The following is a 22,623-nucleotide window of genomic DNA, read 5'->3' as shown; positions in this document are numbered from 1 at the left end:
ACAAGATAAGCCGAATACATTAAACAATTCTTGTCATCACAGAGGGAGGGAAAAAATAATTTCATTAAGCTTGGAATATCTGATAGAAAATTCTGGAGATATTTAAAATTAAAAAAAAATTCTTTCTTCCGTTCTTCTCTCAAATTTTTCGCTAAACAAAATATTCATATACACTACATTTCCAAAAGTAACAACACAAAGAAAAATTTAGATGAATTATTGCAAAACTTATTCGAACACGTTCATCATCTGCCTCGGCAAGCGATAAATGGAAAAAGCGAACCGACATAAAAGGACAGGAAATACTGGAAGACGTGTGCGGTTTGTATCAGTGCATTCTCTACACTGAACTCCATAGCCTCGGTTACCATAGAAGAACTACTACATACAAGCTAAACATACCAAACGATGCTTGGATTCAACTAGTCTGGTGCAGAGCTCGTCGTCACTGGACCCCAGATCGTAATGGCAAATCACGAGACATACACATTGTTTAAATCCTATGGATTTCTGTCGGTATGGTTGGTGGCTGTTAGTGGAATTATTTACTTCGGTCTGTTGTCTCATCTGTTAAATATAGTGATGTTATTTTGGGAATGCTTCTACTGATTTGAACTTGGAACTGTTATCGACATATCGGGAAAAATTATACCGGCATGCTATGGAAACGACTCAATTAACTACATAGTGAGTACTCATGTTTCAACATTACTGAGATATCATGCCTGTATATGATGTTCTTCCGCTACGTGGTCTTTGGTAAGTTAAAACGATCCAAAATCCATTGATTACGCACTTAATTAATGAGTTGGATACAATGTGTGCTGTTCATATTGTAGCTAAGTATTACTTAGACCTTCCCCTATGTCATTGTCGTAGTCTACAGTGAGATATCATGCAATTATATTCATATGTTCCTATATGGGCGCTTCTGTAACATAGTCGGAAGAACAATTGCGCAATTTGGGTTGATACAACCAGGTTCTAATTCTGTCTATGAATACACGAACAAATTTTGTTAAATATTTTCATCTGAAAGTAAGTTAACTGGTCTTATGCAGAAGTGGTAGAGTTGTTCATGAAAACTCAGAATACTCAGAATACATTTAACAAACGTCATCCACTTGCCTCATAGTCTTAACTGATGATCTTGAAATAGCTGTCCACTCTGAGCTTAATCCACAAGAGTTAAGATTAACGGACAATGAAAATCAGCTATCTGAAAGAAGATACTGGATAATCAATGACTTATTGCATGCTAATTCAGTTTGTTTTATGCAGATTAATTAATTAGTAAGCATTATTATATATCGTAACGCAAATCGTAACGTGGGCTCATTTATATCTGTTGATAGGTAAAATTTATTCTTTTCTTGTGGAGGAACTCAATAGTTTCTCCAAGTCTATCAGAATGCGATCCACGAATGGAACAGTCAGTTAAATGGAATCTCGTCTCCAATTCCCAACTACTCAAAGTATTTATTCAAACTACGTCGACTATCTACAGGGAAATGAGAGTTTGTGACATCCTGGTCATCATTCATGATTTGCAGAAATGGAAATTTCACTAAGTTTCTGAATGTCCAGATATGAAAATACAGTGATCAGCGGTGTAGTTTTGATTTTTGGCCTCACTGCAATAAGTGAGTGTCGGTGAATTAATTCACTCAGAAACATTCATTCTTGGATTAATGTTAGATTCTAATAACACAGTCCAAGAATAAACTAAATGTATTCATCCTTGGACTGTTATTAGAATCTTAAGTGAAAATGTGGGCATCAGAGTCTCAACATATGATGGAAAAACTGGAAAACGCCATGCTCTCTCTCTCTCTCTCTCTCTCTCTCTCTCTCTCTCTCTCTCTCTCTCTCTCTCACACACACACACACACTGCTCGAAGGATCCTCCTCTTATTTCTCGCTGAATGTGAATAAATAACGAAATTAAGAAAATATTTTCGAAGATTTTTGTTCTATTAAGATCACACACAGACAAAGCAGTCAACTTTCTTTAGCACTCAATATCTGCTTCAATTTTAAATTTAATACAATTTTATTTTTTAATTAAGAACTTAAATAGTTTATTAACTATTAAAACTTATACTGTATTTAATACACAATCCAATATTTCGCTGCAGTAACTAAGGTATTTTCAGTGATAAAGATAACATGGTAAAGTAATTTGAATTTTTTTTTTATTCGTGTGGGGTTCCCCCCGTTCCTCGACGACCCCTTAGGACTAGGTGAGCCCTCCTAATGAGGGTTTAAGTATTATATCCTATGACTGTAGACCAGTGATGGCGAACCTTTTTACCCAGGTGTGTCAAAGATTTTTTTTTTTTTAAATATTGACGTTATTGATAAATTTAACTACTTAATCATAGATGGTGACTTATACATATCATATTAGGCTATTTATTTAATAGGACATTGATAACCAATCTATGAATTCATATTATACAATTAATTTAATAAACTGAAATTATTGAAATTAGTTTTTTCATCAGAATACCAATGTTTTTCAACATCCAAGGTGTGTCACCTGAAGCCCTCAAGTGTGTCAGCGCTGACACGCGTGTCATAGGTTCGCCATCACTGCTGTAGACTGTGTGTTCACGATCTTAAGCTCCTCGCATCGTCGACGGGAATCGAACTTAGGACAATCTTCCCTAGGCATATGGTTGTTAAGTGCATAGCCACTAGGCTAACCGCACAGACAGTAATTTGAATAACAATATAGAATAAAAAGCATTCAAATATTTTGATTAGACCCTCTGGGCAACAAAGGCGATTGTTTTTATTATTTATTTATTTTTTATTTGAACACAGAATTACAATCACTCAGAATGGTTAGAATCATCTATGCTTCTTTAGGTTAGCAGACTGTAATTCTGCGTTTAAATCAACAATAACAACCCCCCCCCCCTCCACACACACACACACGGTAATTTTTGAGTGTGGCCCAGGCGACTTCGTCAGAATAAATTAACTAATAAAGTAATTAATGAATAAATGCTTGCTTATGGGACTCAAGATTGATTCGATTGATCTCTAGGTCAGTAAATTTTTTAATTTTGCAATGTTTATAAAAAATAACCGAATAAAATTATGTACTTCTATACATTTCATTCATTTTTTATTTATTCATTTTCGTGATTTATTTATTCCAACTTTATGTGAGAAACATAAAGTTGTCTTTATATACAATACGTGTTTTGTTTTTTTTTTTAATACAAGACCTAACAATCTTTCACTAAATAAAAATGCATTGTTTATAATAAACAATACATTTTTCAACAATGAAGTTGAAACGGAAAAAAAAAATATTTTATCAATAGATCGTACTAAATTTAGATTCCCATCTAAAAAAACTTGTTTTTATTAGTTTAATTAGAATAGAATTTGTGAACGAGACAACTGAACTCAAAACAAAACTAAAGGGGGCAGAATTGCAGCAAATTAAAACTTTCTCAGTTGTATGAATCGACTGCACACTAGAGGTCGCTTGCATCTCGGTGACTTGTTTGACCAGCTGTTTCTAGTACTCGGCTGTGCGGCTCAGTGTGAGAAAAACATGACCTGCCCGAGGGCGAGTCGGTTCAGGTGTAGATTTTGCACGGATGTCGAATGTAGGCCATTTTCAAGAACCTTTGTCGTCTTGTATCCATTCGAAGAAGTTCGTAATGGCAGCCAAGCCAAAAGGTGTACGGTTTCGTAGACAGTCTCGTATGTAACCATCGCGATCATGTTTTCCGTCCGCTCCACAACTGAGCGTTCTCCAGCACGGAGGAATCAGCAGCCGACGTGGTGGGGTGTTGTGCGTCAATAACTTCCAAGAAACTTACCTCCGTGTGGAAATAATGTTCGTGAAGTTCTACAGGACAGATGGGGTCGTAATTTACGAAGCACGTTCACTTCTTACGACAAGTACGTAAGAAAGAATCGCCCGAGCTACAATTGTGCACTTCGAGATGAGTTTACAATCCCCGTCTTGATTTTAAAAGTGAGTGTATGTGCAAGGAATTTGATTCATTGTCTCCGACACAGGAAACGAGCATGTCATCTGCTTATAGTTACCGGACTACAGCCAGGTGAACTGCAAGTAGCCAAAGTGGTCTTCTATTACCGAAGCAACTAAAATCGAATTTTATATATTTTTTTTAACTCGACCATATGCTATTGTGATGGTTCTTATCATGTTAAGAACTAACTATGGATGGGTCCTTAAGCTGATCGAAACCATCAACCAAAGATACGGTGTGCTTATAATCCTCTTCCTTTCATTAATTGCTCAGGTATGTGTTTTTGAAATAGTTTCAAGTAAAACTGTAAATCGTGTTTGACTGAAATTGCTACAGTAACAATTAGATTAAATGCTGTTATTTTAAAGTTTATCAACATTGTTATCGCAACAATTAGTTTACTCACGTGCTATCGTTAGTAATTAAGAGATATTGTTATCTCTAACAAATTGTTTGCGTCACTGTGCAACAATGAGTTGACCGAATACACGTGACTTTGATTTTTGTTATCCGTTAAAATGTTGTCGTCTGCTTCCGTTTTAACGTCTTTTCTATTAGGTTCATTCATAAATTGCGTACAGTTATGGGTGTACAGTGGGGGGGGGGGGGGGTGAAGAACATTATCTGAGGTCAGACCGGGAAATTATAGGCTTAAGTAATTTATGATAGTTCTTACAGTTGTCTGATTATTTCATTTTCATAAAATCAATAAGTTCAGTGGAATGACATAAATACGTAATCTTAAGTCATTCCTAAAAAATAAACTGTAAGACCGAGTCTATTATTTAATATTTTAATATAAACTTGTCACTTCATATTAACGAAATTTTGTAGAGAAGTCCTAAGGTATTTACGTCTCCCAAAGTAATTACCAGCAATTAAAAGCAATCGTTAGACTTTTTTTTTTTAATTCTGTTTTTTATATAAAAAAAAGGACGTTTTCTTTTACCATTTGCAACAGGTTTCGTTAAAATAGCAAATGTGTGTTTATTCGATACTGCAAATAAATAGCAAAATATATTTTCATTACAAATGTTCGTAGGTGGAAAGTGAAATATGGGCTAACGATTTTTAACAAAAAACTTTTCTTGTTAACTTTGTTCTTATTCTCTTTCAACTGATTTTTACGCGTGTTTAACTATGTGGCTAGTTCCCCCCCCCCCCCTGTAACACACGGAAATATGTTCGAAGTTCCTGTTTGGCGACTTTAATCATGCTGCCTACATTTATTTCAAGACTGGAAATTTCTTTCAGAAAGTTAGTTCGGAGGGAGGGACAGGAAGAAATTAGAATGCAGATGGCATTTTTTTCTTTCTTTCTTTTATTGTAGCTTTTCCTTTCGGTTCAAAATGTTTTTGACTGTTTTTACTTTAAATGTGAAATTGGAATTTCGAGAAGGTTATTTATTGTAGTAGATTTTTCAATTTAAACAATTCTAGTAGGTGGCTTTTCGGAACATGCTGCAAAACAAAATTCAAATATTTTGTTTTGGAACAGTACTACATTTATATAGTAGTTAAGTTATCAAAGCCAATAAAATTGTAGTATACAAGAGATATTGATTTATACTTCTCTCTCTCTCTCTCTCTCTCTCTCTCTCTCTATATATATATATATATATTTTTTTTTTTTTTTTTTCACAATTTATATCGCTAAATTGTTTGCTAAATATTATTAGTTGATTTACAAGTAACTGTTAAAAATGCTGTCTTTAACAATTAAACTTGTTAATAATAATAGCGCAACAATTGGCTTATGTCTTTAGTATTTCACTGTTACCTCTAATTATTTTTGCGATTGTTAATCACGTGCATACTGATTTTCATTCTCGTTCATGATTATTCTTTATTTTATTTCAATGATCAGTTTCACCTCAGTTGATATTTTCTTTTTGAGATGAGATATCGACTTCTATGCTTGAAACTGCTCAACTAAAATTATAACTTTTTTTTTTTTTTTGTACGAATATGCCTATAACATCAGCTTACTTCTTCCATCTCCCCCCCCCCTACTAGGGGAAATGAGCTGTATTAACTGGATGTTAACGAACCTCGTAAGTCATTCTTTTAAAAGCTGTTTGTGATTTGAATAAGAACAAAAGAGCCTTTTGATTTCAGAGGCTTCGCTGTCAAATCGTGATTCTTCGTAGAATTAAACAGTTATAAGTAGAGTCATCAATATGAATTGCGACAATGGAAATGCGAACTCAAGGTATTATTCTACTACTAACTATTCCTGTTGTCACAAATCGGTAATCCCCTGTCAACTAAGATCCGCTCCAGTAAGAATAGCGATTTTTCACGCGATGAAAACATAATGAGGGATTAGATTTTGAAATTTAACAATAGCATATAAGAAAAAAAAAATCATAGTAATGATGGGCCATGCCTCGATGAATTCTAATAACTTTTCCTGACGGCTTTTGCAAACGATTGTATTGTATGCAAGATTGGGGTCAGTAACAAGAGAAGTGTGTGAGTGATCCCAATTAACGATCTAGGGTTTAATAGTGATAGAGAGGTGGGAAAACTAAACTTGTCTGTTTTAGACTTTGAAACTGTTCAAAACGAAGTTTCATTGCTATTAAGGTGTTCATTTATTGACACCAGAGGAAGTGTTAGTTAATTAACATAAAATCAAGGGCATATCGACATGAAAAATCAGTTGCGAAATAAACAAGATCTTCCACTTTACAAGGATATTGGCACAATCGTCAAGGTCTGATTTATTTTTTAAATATATGTATTTCAGGTCTATTACACACACGCAGCTAACACTAAATACTATCTTTATTACGGCAGAATTGCTTGCGTTCTGGATTATTTATTAATTTCTCCAACTACACCAAACTTCTCACGTAATTTTAAGATTACAAAATAGAGCCATACAAACATATTTGTCTACCGAAAGGGTAAAATTAAGTCCCAATTATTTTAATAGCGGGTTGTTTGCTATTACACACAAAGAGAGAGAGACAAAAGATGTAAAGCATCCATATTCAACATATTCGGCGATGTTGCCAACACTGACAGTTCTACAATGCAGGACTGTCGACAACGTTGTTGACTTTTGATTCTCTCCGTTGTGTGAAAAATCTTGGAGTTATGTAACTAAAGATAAGTTCAACAGGTGCTATTTTTTCAATTTCTTATAAATAAAACTCTTAAGGTAGAGTTTTTATTATTTAAAAAAAAATAAACTTCACAAAATGAGATTTTATTAGGTATTGGAAAGATCGAATAACATCAACTTTAATGCTATAGTAGACGTAATACTTCATTTAATTCTTTCATTTATCGCTTAGAATAAGAGAAGTCAAGTAATAAGGCTCATTGAAAACAGCTCTTTAAATTAGATAACATTTAGTAAACATCGCTATCTCTTTTCACAATAACAATGCTTCTTTGTCAATGTGCATAGTAAATGTTTTAGTCGATATATAATTAGATCCAGATCTGCTTTTAAGCGCTAAGTTTTGCCATATCGATCAACGACTGTTGGATGCTATGAAAACGTACAAAATATGCCACGCAGATACTTAATGTGATTCATCTCCTAGAACAATGATGTTTTGCGATCTATTATGATAATAACTATATTCGTACTGTATTTAAACGAAAACATTTTCCCATACTGTATTCGGAGCATTCGATAGCGATGATTCCATTTGACTATAAAGACAAATCGGGTTCTCCGTATATTAAAGGAGCATTTTAAAATATCTTCAAGGATTTCCATTTGATAATACACGCAGTCTACAGACAAAATATACAAGTTTTATAGCCTTAAGTCACTGGTGTAATCTAAACAGCCAGTTTTCCTATTTGGACCTCATATTAAGTACTTTTATAGGGGGAACCCCCCCCCCCCCGCCACTCCGATCACTGAAATTTCTATAGTAACTCGGTTGGTTTGAGGGAAAGCTGTAAATCTCCTGCAGGTAACCATGGCAGCGAACAATTTAATCGCGAGGTGAGCTAGTTAAGACCAATCCTGAAAAGTCTTACTTCCTGTTTACACAGATGTAAGTATTTGAATTGTTCGTTTGAGGAAGGAGAAGATTACACGGGGATTATTTTCAATTCTGATGAGGTCATCCAAGCTTTTAAGAGAATACGTGTTGAGTTAGGATAAGTTTAACGTATTGAGTAAAACCACGCATGAAAAAAAAAATAATAATAATAAAGTCTGCATATTCAAGAATTCCATAAATAGACACAAGTCGAAATTTATTTTTATACGGAAACGATATTTTGGTGATGAAATTCTAAAAATTCTTCCCGCGGTGAGATTTTGAGCCAACAGATCTCGAAGATGTATCATGAAGAATATAAATATTGGCAATCTTCACTCCCCACACATTCTCCCACCCTATCGACGTACTCATTTTCCATCCCTTTGCTCGTTATAGAGTTGCACAGCCCAGCGAATGCGAGTACCCTGCAGGGGTACCCATTTGTCACAAAAAAAAAAAAAAAAAAGTTCTTCCGTTGTCATGAACCATGCGATTCCTTTCGTCTCCATTTCGGGGGAAAGATTTCTTGATCGGAAAATGTCTCTCGTCGCGCGCGCGCGCCTATATTCCTTACAGCAATTTCAGCTGACACTTGCTATATCGAGAAGCCATTATTGGAAGTCTCTTGCAAATGCTTAAAGGCAAGAAAACGAAGTCAAATATGAAACTATAAAATCCGAAAAAACTCCACTTATTTAAAATAAGGAACGAGAAATAACTTTGAAATGAGGATCGAAATTAGAACCTCCATTGGAAAAGTGGAGAAGAACAAATCGGATGAAATAGGAAGAAACGAAAGCATTTTCCAAACTGGTAACCATCCTTTACCTCCGATTAAGCTCACCTTTTCATTTTAAAGGAAACTAGCGACTTCCTCGAGAGAGCGATTAATTCCTTTTCACCTAATACCGATCCCGAAGCAACTGGAGCGCAGATTCTCGATAATTAGCTTCTTTGATCTTCGACTTGGCTTTCTAATTAGATTACGCTTGAACACATCGATTGAGCGACTTAGAAACTTTTAAGAAGTTTTGTAAAAATATACTTGCCGTTCAGAATATTGGAAAAAATAGAAAAATGACTTTTTTTTTTAAATAAAATATTTTTGTATACGATCCTCTGTCGATCGCTTCACGTTTGTAGTCTTTTTCATGAATTAAAAAAAAAAACTACATAGTAAGTTTGTTTATGGTTGAAACAAAGTCTGTTTATGAAAGGTCCATTCACATCTTAAGGGTAAAAGATTTAGAAAATAAACAATAGACGTTCTTATAAACACTTAAAATAAAATTTGAAAATATTTAAATACGTTGACAGTATTTGCAGCATTTTTGTATATTTAAAAAGTTTATATTTAGTTTTATCCTTAGAAATATGTACACTCATAGCTAATTTTCAGGTCAAACCTGTTTATTTGCGCTTGTTGTTTATAAAACATTTTAGGACACCTCTGGTAAATGATTAGCTCGCGAGGATTGAATATCCAAAGGTGTATTTTCTTTATTCTCTATCCAATTGTTCTGGGGGAAGTAACATGAAAATGAAAATCATGTTTCAGGTGAAAAGCAGATTCACCCCCCCCCCCAAAAAAAAAGAATTAAATAGATTAAAACACGTCATTAGCATATGACTTAAGATCTATCTTCCTATACCAGGAAAGACGTGATTAGATAGGAAATCTTTGAGGATGTTCAAATATGGCGAGTTAGCTAATCTTATTCGGAGTTGGGGGGGTGGGAGTTACCCGCAAAGGAAAACTGGCCGAAGAACACATGCAATTAGCAGACATAATACAACGGATTCGCAGTCTTATTGCTTGGGGCTGTAATGATAAATAATTTCATCGGAGAGTACTATTTCTTACCTGTGGAAGAACACTATGCGAAACTACATAGCTCTTGTTGAAAAATGAGATGTACTGTTGCCAACAGAACAATTAATCGGCGAATCTAACGGGGGAAGTGGTAAAAAAGCATAGAGCAAATTGTTCCCTCAAGGAATCCGGCCAAGTAATATTTAGATTTTTCAGTTAGAAAATAAGCTATCTGAATATCTTTTTGTATTGTAATTAATTAAATTTAAAACTCGAAATTTTATTAGAAAATTTGACAATAAATTAAAGTATCTCAATGTTTCCACCATCTTTCTCTCTAAAACTGTCGAGATCCACCACGAAAGACATTATGAGGAAAGAAAACAAATGCTTATAACTTTAACAGGGAAACAGTACTTGTAAGAATTCACTTGAGAGATGCATAAGCAAAAAAAAAAAAAAAGTTATCTGCCATGAAGTTTCGAAATATGCCCTTATACTTTTCGAAAAGTAATAATCATGCTTATTTTCACTTTGGGTCTGTGCTTAAATGTGTTGACGCTCTTGAATATTGATCGCAACGTGATAACATTCATAGCAGTTTCCATTATAAATCAGTTTTTTGTTTTGCCATTGCAAATCATTTTACAAGCCCCCTGATGGTGATCAGATCGTTATTTTAGTATACCGTAATAATCACACCACACGGAGACTAATATATGTGTAGCAATAAAAAAAAAAGGAAGAAAAACATACGAACAAACCAGTTTTCTGTATTGAAAACTTTAGACATAACTAGCCCCCCTTTTATTGGTTCTTTTAAACTCCCAAGTAAAACGGAAAACAAAACTATTTTTCAATTCTGAAGCATTAGTATTTCATGTTGTTTATTTATTTCACACAAAAAAGCTCCGTACCAGATTAATAATAATAATAATCACTTGGGTCACACTGCTTGAAATAGACCGTTTTCTAGAACAATATCCCATACTTGGGAAACTTCCTGTTTGTGCTCATTTTGTCTCGCTGATTTCGTAAACGACGAAATCTATCCTTAGTCTAATTAGACAGCTTGCGGCCATAATAAAGACCTTGGTAGATGGCGCAAATTCTCTCTAGGCTGGTTAATTAGCTATATACAAGCGAACTACATACAAATAGCTAACGGTGAATCAAATCGAGCCACTTGTGGGAGGAAGAAAATTAATAATACTCAACCAAGAGTAACTTGATACAAAGCCACAAGCAGTTTCGTCACTGACAATTATAAATTAGACTAATCGGGTTCCGTGGATCACAATAATTGGAAGGATGTCATGTTACACACGTCGAAGAGATAAACTCATGGTAATTTCAATTTTCCGCTACCCTCTTAGTTGTTTGGATCCGCTTTGCATTTTATATTAGCCTACTAAGCCCAAACAAATTTTCATTCAATCTCCAGACATTATACAAAATACGTAGTGAAAAAAAAAATATATATATATATGTGTGTGTATTATGTGCGTGTGTGTGTGACACAGCGCAGTCGCGAAAACGATGCTTAATTCGTCCTTTGATTAGAATGCCTTGAGTTTAAATTTTGTCTAAGAGGTGAAGAAACTAAGTTTTTTTTTTTTTTTTTTTTTTTTTTTTTTTTTTTTTTTTTTTTTTTTTTTAATTGAACGAATTACTGTTCTTGCACAAAGGGAGTAAGAAGAAGGAGATTCCTTATCGAAACTAGTAATTTTCTATCAACAAAATAAGAAAACCAGCCAGAGACCACGCAATGAATAGACAATATGTTCTCCACATTGCCGTAATTCCAACCAGCTTACTTATCCAAATATAGGCTGGTTGGAATTCTCTAACCATTCAGGTCATCTATGTAGCATTCAATGTTCACAACTCAAACTGGCTCTCCCTTCACAGACTCTAATAATCAGGCTGGAAAAATATGTCGAAGTATCTGATGTTAGTAATGACACAAAATTTTCATCTACCAATTAATATACCGGAAAACCGTATTTTCCTCCTTCTGTAAACATCAATGATCTTTTCTAACCCTCTCTTTCCGAATATACTGTAAATCTCAGCTCTCCTGTTAGTAATAATTCACTCTTTCAATGTTTCTTTCCTTTTCTACAGTTTGATCTTCATTCAGACAATGTCAGTCTCATCTCTCTGGTGCTACCATGATAACAAATGGGACGACCTCCTGACTTAATCTCCTTTCCACGATCTGCTCATTCCAATCCAAATACTTGCTCCAACCGAATAAGTGAAGTAATCCTAACTGGAATGAGGGCCGTCATCTCTGCTTTACTCAAACTCCGGCATTTATCCAAGTTTTAGGCTCCAATAAATGTGGTAAAGCAGTCCTTGATAAAAAAAAAAAATAATAAATGAAATTCAGCATGCCATTCATTCAACTCGAATCAAAATCCCGAGGATCTCACTCGGTCTACACTGCAAACCTTAAAATGAAATAATAATCAACAAATCTAAACCCGACTTTGAAAGTGACATTTTTTTATGCGACTCCTACTCATGAAAGGTTGCAAACCTATAATACAGTACAATAATACTCTGAGATTGAGCTTTTCATTTTTGTTTTTATTATTATTTTTTTTATTTATATATAACCCTGGAAACTGTTCGACCACATATGAAACTTTCAGCGGGGGCCCGATCCCGAAATTCAGCGGGGGCCCGATCCCGGAACATTTTTCTGTTTTATGACTTTTCTCCCTTTACGGTAATTATGCCTACATTATTGATTTATTATTATTCATTAATTGTTTACAGTTTTGTTAGTGTATATAAAGTCAATATCGACAGTTGCCTGATTACGATTAATATGTTAGAAGTATTATATTCATTTGTAATTTTGTACTTGTATTTAATGTTTTTGGTGGTGTGGAAGAGGACTAATGGCTTTAACACCACCAGAATAAATAAATAAAATTTAATAAATGTTGCGACAATCTAGCAACAGCCTCACATTTATGATCCTTACTTTAAGGCCCTCCCGGAGCTTACTCGTTTAGAATTTAACAGGTAAATCGCCACTCATATCAAGAGCAGTCTTCCCCTTGCTTACTTCCTCTAATCTTTTTGTCAGAAAAAGTTCTTGTTTTAAACAAGTCTCCTTGCTCAGATGGCATCTTCCCCAATTGTGCCCAAAATCTGCACTCCAGAATCCAATTTATATCGCCTGCTGTACAAGATGTTATAATTATTTAACATCAGTCAAACATCATAGGATCAAGACTATGCCATCCTGTTCCACAAAAAAAAATAAAATAAAATAAAATAAAACAGACATTAAAGTATCATCTCATTGCATTCGCCACAGTCATTTTGAAAACAGTGGTTTTTCCAAAAATATGGATTCCCACCACTTTAGCTCCACAGCAGATCTATCTATCTAGCTTTGTCTTTCAATAAACTATACAAAAGATGTAGAGATACTGATGTGTGTATGGTCGCATTTGATGGGATCTGGCATGGAAACTCATTATCTATCTGCCATCTTATTACTTCTATTTTTCTTTGCATTTGAGTCATTGGTTACCTCTGGTGGTAAAATAAGTCATGATGGATGATATCTTCTCCTCGGATTTCTTTATAGTTGTTTGGGGAACCTGCAGCTGTTCAAGAAACACATGAACAGATTCCTTCATTTCTCTCTAGCTCACATGCGGGTGCCACTGTTGCGTTATAGGTTTCGCGACTTCTCGCACGAGCGCGTGTGTATGACTGAGATATTACACAGCCGAATATAGTGCCTCTTTCATGCATTTACAGTTTCTCGTGATTGATATTAAAAAAAAAAAAAAAAAAAAAAAAAAAAAAAAAAAAAAAAGCCACTTCTTGTCTGGTATTTTACGTTCATGGACGCGCAGTGGTACCGCGTTCTTGTATTAGTTGTGTTCTTGCACAGGTAGGATATAGCATATATTGGATACCAAGGAGATGATTGTGGTTCCGTCAGTGGGTGCGCATTTCTCCCTGCAATGAGAGTTAAATGAATTTATAATTCATTCAGTATTTATTAACTGGTTCGTTTATCGAGTTTAAAATTTTCGAGCTAATTTTATGCTTTTGTATTATTCTTTCCTTGTATTATTTTTCCTTTTCTGTGTTATTTTTCCTCAGTTTTATATTTCTTGAAAAAATCCAAAAATCTTGAAAAAAGCACTGGTTATCTCTATTTATAATAATAATAATAATAATAAAGGAAATAAAGATGAGTGCAATAACTATAGGGAAATTAGTCTTCTAAATACGAGGTACAAAATATATGCAGGAAATAAAACAGCAGCTAAATTAGAACAAATATCAGAATGGAAAGATCTGTCAAGAGGAGTAGGGCAAGGATGTACCCTCTCACCTCTGCTTTTTAATTTAATGTATATAAAAATAAAGTTATAACAGTCTAGAAACAGCATAACCCATTTGGTATACAAAGAAATCCACAAATAAAGATAACTACATTATTATTTGCAGATGATCCTGATGCATTAGCTACATCAGAAGATGATCTACAGAGATCAGTAAAACCATTAAATGAAATTTCAGAACAATATAATATGAGAATATCAAAAGTAAAGACGAAAATAATGGCTTTCAAAGGAGAAAACCCGATAAAAAGTAAAATAGTGATAAAAAGTATTAGAACAAGTAAATATTCTCAAATACCTGCGATGCTTATATGAAGATGAAAAAACACATTGATATTTAAATATCAAATTTTTTTAAAGTAAATGGCATAATAAACAATATATTTAAGCCATCCATGATACGAAAACACACCAGAATCATGCTATATAATGCAGGGTTATAATAAACCAACTTTGATTATATGGAAGTGGAACATGGACCATAAAAATGAATGAAAAACGGATTCAAACAGCAGAAGTTAAATTTCTCAGAAAAAGAGCTGGATATATACAAGTGGAACCATAAAACAAATAAAGTTTACAGTCCCTGAATATAGAACCGGTTAACTGCTATATAAGTAAATATCAACAAAAATGGTTAGAACATCTAAATCGAATGGACAATAACCGATTGCTAAAAGTACTATGCGGATATAAAATAAATGGAAAAAGAAGAATTGGACGACCAAGAAAGCGATGACATGAGACTAGAACATTGGATTAATCCTTTGTTCATTCTAGTTAACTACCTATGTAAGTAATTATATTTCCCCCATTACATTTTGTGAATGTTGGCTGATATGAGTTCCGCAGTTGATTGTATTTCGGATTAGTGCATTAGCTGACTTCTCATCTTTCTGGTATTTAAAAGTATTTCAACACTTTGAGAAAAAAATGTACGAATTTGCAACATTAACTTCACGACACTTGCTTATCAATAACAAAAAATAATTCATAAAGTTTAGCTAACGTGGCTGGGATTTAGTTATACCGTAATAAATACCGAAAGCAGCATTCAAGGTTAGCCATCTGTAGAGGAAGTGGCATAGAGAAATAAAAGCAGGATCTGGCAATGTCAAGCCTTCCCCTTCACGTGCACAGAATTTCGGGAAATACCATAATTACCCGGATATACACCGCTAAGCCTAATAACTTTCATCGCTAGTATTCTCTATACAGAATTTCCTGTATACGACCATTCAGAGCCTTCGTATATAGCAGAAGGAAGGGGGGGGGGGGAGTTGGAAAAGTGGAATGCAGCATGAGCGATTTATATCCCTTTCGCTTTATTGTTGATCATAAATTCCTATAGGCCCGTTTTTGAATAGCCGGGGAGAAGGTTAATCGCCTGCCGATGGGTTGAGAAACAACCAATACATCCCAAGCTTTCTACTTGGAAAAGACATAAAGTCCGCTTAGTAGGGCTCGTCTCATGGGGTATTCAAGAGCTGCAAGTCATATTTTTAACGCTGAAATATGCATCATTTAAATTCTCTTTAATATATCTACATTTGTTAAAGGCAAACTTGAAATTAAATTTTAATCTTCGCGCATGAAATATCTTTTTTCTCAGACACTTGGCACTTATTTATTTATTTTTATTTTTTGTAATTTCTTTTGAAGCTTTGACTTAATTGCATTACTTTTCTCCCATTGTTTATGGGTGTGTTATTTCGAACTTTTTTACGAAAATAGCTCCCAACTAAATTAACACTGGCTACCTTACAAAAGCTGCCACCATGAAAGATGAAACGATTCTTTTTGCACAACAGCAAACATTTATATGGCTTTAAGAACTTTCAAACATCTCATATGGCAAATAGACGGCATGAAAAGAAGAAAAATTTCTGTGGTTGGATAGCTTAAGAAGCTCCCCGGAGGGTATAATTAGATTTCTTCTTCGGTTCTTAAGAACTGGTAAGGTTTCTTTGGAGAACATCAAGAGAAAATTGCTACCATTTCATTCCTTGACATTTTTGTCGTAAAACATTCTTGGCAGTTTGAAGTAAACAAACGCAAGAATGTTCTCGGTTAAGTTTATCAGGATGGCTGAATATCCACCTGTCGCGAATGACAGGGATATTTAACTGACTTGTTTTTGTAGTTGAAGATAACAGTACAGAAAAAAATGACAGTTGCTTAGAGTTAAATAAAATCTATTATTTTTTCTGTCACTTTATACGTTCACCTAGATTGACACTGTACTTCGCTTTAATTCTTCTTTATAAATAGTAGGTTGAGAGAAAAGATCGATTCAGTTGGTCTACAAGTATTGTTAATGCATGGACAAGCTCAGAGGTGCTGGATCTAAATAAAATTTAAAACAGGGATGGAATAGGAAAGCATTCAATTATATTGCTGCAAGATTTCGAAGTTATGTTGATACGAAGACTACCATGGACAAATAAGAGATAGACAGGGTCTATTACGGAGTCACATGATCCAACATTCATGTTTCCAAGAAACATTGTCGTCCGAATCTCTGACACAAGTTGGAAATGGATTTACTTTTCTTATTCATAATCCGTAAGCAAGCACCAATCGGATACTGAGTTCGATGTTTCATTTTCATCTTTTGCTGAATAAGATGGTCAGCCCTATGCCGGTAATCAATCATGCCTGTGAACTGGTGATGTTCAAGGGCTAGTTTGTGGGAAGAAACATTCAATTTATCACTTGGGAAGGGAAGAGCCTACGATATCACCACATCTAACACCAGGATCAGCTCTTCTTGTGATGCAAAAAGGCTGAAGTTGAATCACCCGATTGGAAGGGGAAAGGATAAACGGATATCTGTTTATATCAAACATTTTTATAGCTCGCCCATAACAGTTTCTTTTTAACACACTGTCATCTTTTCATTTTAAGTCGTACGAAATATAATGACCACTAGTGTTTTTGTTATATCCAAATATGACTTTGCTGCACAATGGAATAAAAGGTCTGCATAAGCAGCATAATTTAGCCATCTTGAATTTAAAACTACTGATTACTTGCTGTCTTCTGATCAGCAAAATTTTGATCTAGTTGAGTTAGAATGGATTTCCAATCGTTCCATACTCAGTCTCTCATACCGTAGAGTGAATGTTCTACTCGAGTTCACAATGTGCGAAATTTATATCTACTTGTTATCAGGAGACCTCCTTAAGATGAATGGATCACTTATAAACGCAGCGCTTAATATTTTATTGCCGACGCAGTTGAACAAGCAGAGACAAAGTACTAGATCAGCTACTACGCTAAAAGGAGCATACAACTGATAAATTATTTCTTTTCGTGCTAACAGTAAAATATAAAAGAAAAATGTTTTCCCGGTATGTAAATAGCAGTTTTCAATGAGAAACTCGTTTTGTTTGAACGAATAAAAACATATGAGGTAACCTTATCAAGACTGCACCAAAAACCGTCGGTGTCACGAACTCCGTTTATGGTGCTTGAACCAAATTTGTTTTTTCTTTTCCCCCACCCCTTTTTTTTTTTTTTTTTTTTTTTTTTTTTTTTTTTTTTTTTTTTTTAAGCTGATAGACTTGCTTGGGCACTATATTCAACAGACAATCAAAGAAAGCATAGACTGTTGAAATAGAAAGTAAAAACATACGAAGTCACTATGTCAGACTCCCAGACAATTTTTTTTCCCCTCACCCCTCTATTCCATTACGTGTTTATGTAATTGTCTTCCACCGAGTACTCGCCACTATCTCCTTTTTATTGCTCCTCGCTTGGTTGACCAGGCGCAATTTTTTTCCGTGTGGCTTGCAAAACGTGACATTAATCACTAGCTATGGCTGTCCCTATCGCGACAGATACTTGTTAGCACTGTGGAGTCTCAAAATTAAATGTAGCTCCGTGCTTAATAATAGGAACGAAAGACTAAGTGAAGGAACAAGTTTGTTACTTTGAAATTTCTTACATTAACAAGATTATTCTCACTTTTTCACACTATAAAGATTTTTTTTCTCTCTTCATTGTTTTAATAAGCTTACAAACAGGTCTCATTACGATCAAGGGATGGTCCTTAAGGCACTTTGAAATTCTTCGTCTACAGGAGAAGCCTTTTTTTTTTTTCTCTCATTCTCAGCATCCACTTAAAAAAAAACCGAAAGGCTTTGAAGTTCGTTATACAAACCTCATTAATTTTTCTATCAGAAAATGAAAGATGACTTGAAGTCTGTAGACCATAAATGATGTAGAAAGATCCTACCTATTCATCATCTTTTATAGAATGGAGTTCAGAAAAAGTCGATACAAGAGCCAATAAGGTGTAGAAATACACATACTCTTATCTTTTCGAACGCAAACGATGAAGATGCATGCGATGGCTTGACACTATAAATATTGCTTTGTGGGAATGCGAGAGAAAATTGGTAAAAAATAAGTCAATACCTTCAAACAAGAGTATTCAAGTTACAAATACATTTTTTTTTTCCTCCCCAGTCTGAAAATTCTTTCTATCCCGCCACACATAATTTTCCTTAAAAATTTAGGAATTTTAATATTCTTCTTTTAAAATAAAAATATATTTTTATAAATTACTACACGGAATTTATTAATAGATGGTTACTGTGGAGTTGAGGTTAGGAAAAACAAGTCTTTTAAGAATATACAGCGAACATTTTTTTTTTTTTTTTTTTAATGTGCATTCGTTTAGACAGAACTGCTTGCAAATCGGATAAGGATTCGAAAGATGATTTGAAAATTCACGACCAGTCAAACTCGAATCAACGAATACCGTGCAATATTCATTTATTATTATTACTACAATTGACTTTCCATCAGGAGATAAGTCCAGCTAGAATGGCAATAACCCCACGAATTATCTAAATTTATATTTCTACCCAGATAAACAACTTGTACCAAATATTTGTTGTCCAAGTTTTGTGTTTGTGAGCAAAGTATCAGAAGAAATTTTTACTATTTCATGGAATTTACTGATGCAGATTCCCAAAGAAGGAAAAATATGAATATGACTGTGCTGGCTATTGATCGTATGTAGCTCCACGCTGTTCATACATAGTATTATAAAAACAAAGGTGCAACATGTTTTTTTTTTTTTTTTTAAATCTATCTCCCTTTCCTCCCCAAGTAATTTAAAGTCAAATCCTAAAGGAGTTCTATAATCCTTAAAGAAATTCTTAAAATTTTCTCCTGAAAAAGAAAAAATTAACTAGTATACTCGTTAGTTGATTCAACTATCTATATATGGAAACGTGCCAATAAAATTTACTAAAATAATATATTTTAAAACTGTTCATTTCAAGTCTATATTCGATTCAATTTATTTTATTGCCATAAGAATGAGGTCAGGTTCGCTTAACAAAAACCATCCGGTAGTAAATGAATTATACTGTGAGCTTGTGTGCTCTTTTCGTGTCTCAAGGGGAAAGGCATATGCAAATGAAGAAGGGGATTACTTCTTAGAAATTTATGTCGACGTCAATGTTTCCTAGTTCTTTCTACATCGCCCTTCCGCCCCTGGCGACACAATCCGTCATGTAATATTATCCGAGCAAGCTCCACTACACGAGGCTAGCAGTTTTGATGAGCACCAAGGAATGTTGCCAAGGTTCAGATGTTAGGCTCGTGCATACAACCGACCGTGGTCTCCAGTTCACTAATAATGCCTCGAGCTTATGTAAGAAAATTGACTTCTCTCGCGCGCGCGCCACGAATTCTCTCATAAGAGTCAACACAGATTTAATTCCTACCCACCCCCCTATTTCTCCCTTAACTAATATAACTCGGTATTTGAAAGTTCCTGGTTGCTACATGCCCGTAGGACTATCGTGTGAACTCTTCACCCGAGTTGTCGATAGCTGTGTGACAAACGCATCAGATGAACGTAATTAGATCATTTTGTTAATCTATTTTTGCTATTAGACTGACTGACTGAACAGGATCACATGTTCTATCACATTTTAAGCTTCATTTTTTTTTTCAGAAGTAATATTTACAAACTGTGCAGACCCCTTTTCTTCCCTCATGTAGTAAAGCACGGAATAGTAATAAAAAAAAAACTATGTGGCTAAATGATACTGCTTTCGTAGGAATTTTTTTTAATTTTTTTATTTTATAAAATGAAATAGTCGAAGTGGTCTCAAAATATTTGACTAATATTATGACTTATGATAATAAATTAGGACTTTAAAAAGACTCATTACACACAACGATGATTGTTATGTGACGAAAAATGGTTCAGTGTAATTTAAAAATAAATGTATATGATTCGGGTTAACTCAAGGGCTCACTTTAGTGAGTACGGGCATGGCAAACTCGAGGTACCTGATGCTGGACCATGCCTTACTTCATGTAATATACATCTGTTATATATTATCTGTAGACTGGCCCCTCCCCTTTTTTCTTTCCTTTCTTTTCTTCTTGCTACCTTCCCCCCAATGCTATTAGAGTATTCGAGGACTAGGGTTGAATCTTTCCTATTTTGTTATTTCATCTTATGTGGAAAGGGCCTCTGCAACCCTACCACTTTCTTCTTTCAGTGACTTCACTCCAAAATGCTACTATGATTGTGCCTAATAACGCATCTTATGCTGCATCGGCTGTCGCGCAGAATAATCAGAGCAGAGGGTCCTGTTCGAGAAGTATATTACAGTCTCCATCAAAAGTCAGTGATACTGTGAATGAGCAACAAAGAATGTATAAGATTAATCTTAGAAAGGAATTTTACATAGGCACATGGAATGTGCGGGGTTTACAGATGGGTCCTCTTGAGATTGTCTGTAAAGAGATGGATAGGTATAAAATTGACATCTTGGGAATTAGAGACCAGATGGAATGGAGAAGGTCACTTCAAAAGACAGGATGGTAAGCTAGTTATTTACTCAGGTGGTGACTCAAAACATCATGGGGTAGCTGTGATACTGAAGACAGCTCAGGCAAGAAGCCTTCTTGGTTATAACCCAATTAATGATAGGATACTCTCCATTAGGCTTAAGGCTCGGCCTACCAATGTATCAATTGTGGTAGTTTATGCACCCCACATGGATAGGCCTGAAGAAGAGAGTGCAGAATTTTATAAAAACTTACAAACTGTTTTGGACTGCCTACCAAGGAGAGATATACTGTACATCTTAGGAGACTTAAATGCAATGGTGGGAAAGAGTATGAGAGTCACGCTGGAGTGTGGCATGTTTGGTCTGGGTGAACGTAACACCTATGGTGAAAGACTGTTGGAATTTGCCCATGCTAACAGATTAGTTATTACCAATACCTGCTTCCAGAAACATTCACGACGGACCTATACTTGGACATCTAACCTTGATAGGTCAAGGCACCAGATTGATTACATCCTGGCTCTCCAGCGGTGGAAGACAAGCATCTCTGATGTGCATACTTGTCCTGGAGCAGATTGTGGTACAGACCATCAGCTGGTAAGACTCCGAAAACTTCCAGATCAGGCACATTCCACTAGATTGGATGTTAGAGTAATTCCTAGCGGGTTCACAAAAGAAACATCAACTCGGTTGGATGATTTTTTGGAGACCAATGAGGAAATCTCACCAGAAATGCTTTGGGAAGGAGCCAAGATGATAATACAGGATACAGCGAAGACGTATCTCGGCCCAATAAGAAAACCAAGAGACCCATGGATATCAGATTCAACATGGGAACTAATCAAAAGAAGGCGGTTGTAAAAACAAAGAGACACAAGGACCGAAGAATACAAGAGATTACATAGAGAAATCAGAAGATCCATCAAGCAGGACAAGGAAAAGTTCTATACTAATAAATGTGAAGAAATAGAGTTCCAGATGAGAAGGCATAATTATAAAAGGATGCTTTATTTAGTTCGTGACTTAAAGCACAAGTTTAAGCCTAAATCGAATGTCATCAAAGACAGGAATGGGTCATTACTAACAGAAGAGTTGGAAATTAAAAACAGATGGAAAGAATATTGTGAGGAACTGTACAGCAGAGTGGATAAAGAAAATGTGGAGTCCTCCCACCAAGAAAATTTTGATTTGGAACCTCCTCCACTTAGACATGAAGTTGAAAGAGCAGTTAAGCAGCTCAACAGCAATAAGGCCCCAGGTGCAGATGAAATCCCAGCAGAGTTAATTAAGGCCACAGGGGATGGAGGGATAAGAGTGTTTCACAGATTGATTACAAGGATATGGGAGACAGGGTCATGGCCGAGAGACTGGAAGAAGTCAGTTTTCATACCACTACACAAGAAAGGTGATATGAAGGCATGCAAGAATTATAGAACTATTAGTTCGATATCTCATGCAAGCAAAATTTTATTAAAGATCATGCTAAATAGGATTGAGGCCAAAGTTGAGGCAGAGATGTCCGAGGAACAAGCAGGTTTTAGGAAAGGTAGGGGCATCAGAG

General features: G+C 35.0%; 1 protein-coding gene across 2 annotated transcripts in view; it reads left to right on the top strand.

The window, feature by feature from the left end:
* Positions 1-3,573: 3,573 nt before the first annotated feature.
* The window catches only part of Ptp10D (Protein tyrosine phosphatase 10D), a 253,950-nt gene continuing 234,900 nt past the window's right edge, over positions 3,574-22,623 (top strand). For both annotated transcript variants that reach the window (XM_090395504.1, XM_090395503.1), the window contains exon 1: positions 3,574-4,295. In XM_090395504.1, coding sequence (XP_090251630.1) covers positions 4,185-4,295 — 111 coding nt within the window. In that variant the 5' untranslated portion in view covers positions 3,574-4,184. The remainder of the gene's footprint in view (positions 4,296-22,623) is intronic.

This window comes from Typopeltis vanoorti, chromosome 7 (genome assembly GCF_054136105.1).
Source record: "Typopeltis vanoorti isolate ZY-2024b chromosome 7, IOZ_Tvanoo_1.0, whole genome shotgun sequence".
Lineage (NCBI taxonomy): Eukaryota > Metazoa > Arthropoda > Arachnida > Uropygi > Thelyphonidae > Typopeltis > Typopeltis vanoorti.
Note: the sequence above shows the minus strand (reverse complement) of the source record. Positions and strands in the feature narration are given on the sequence as shown.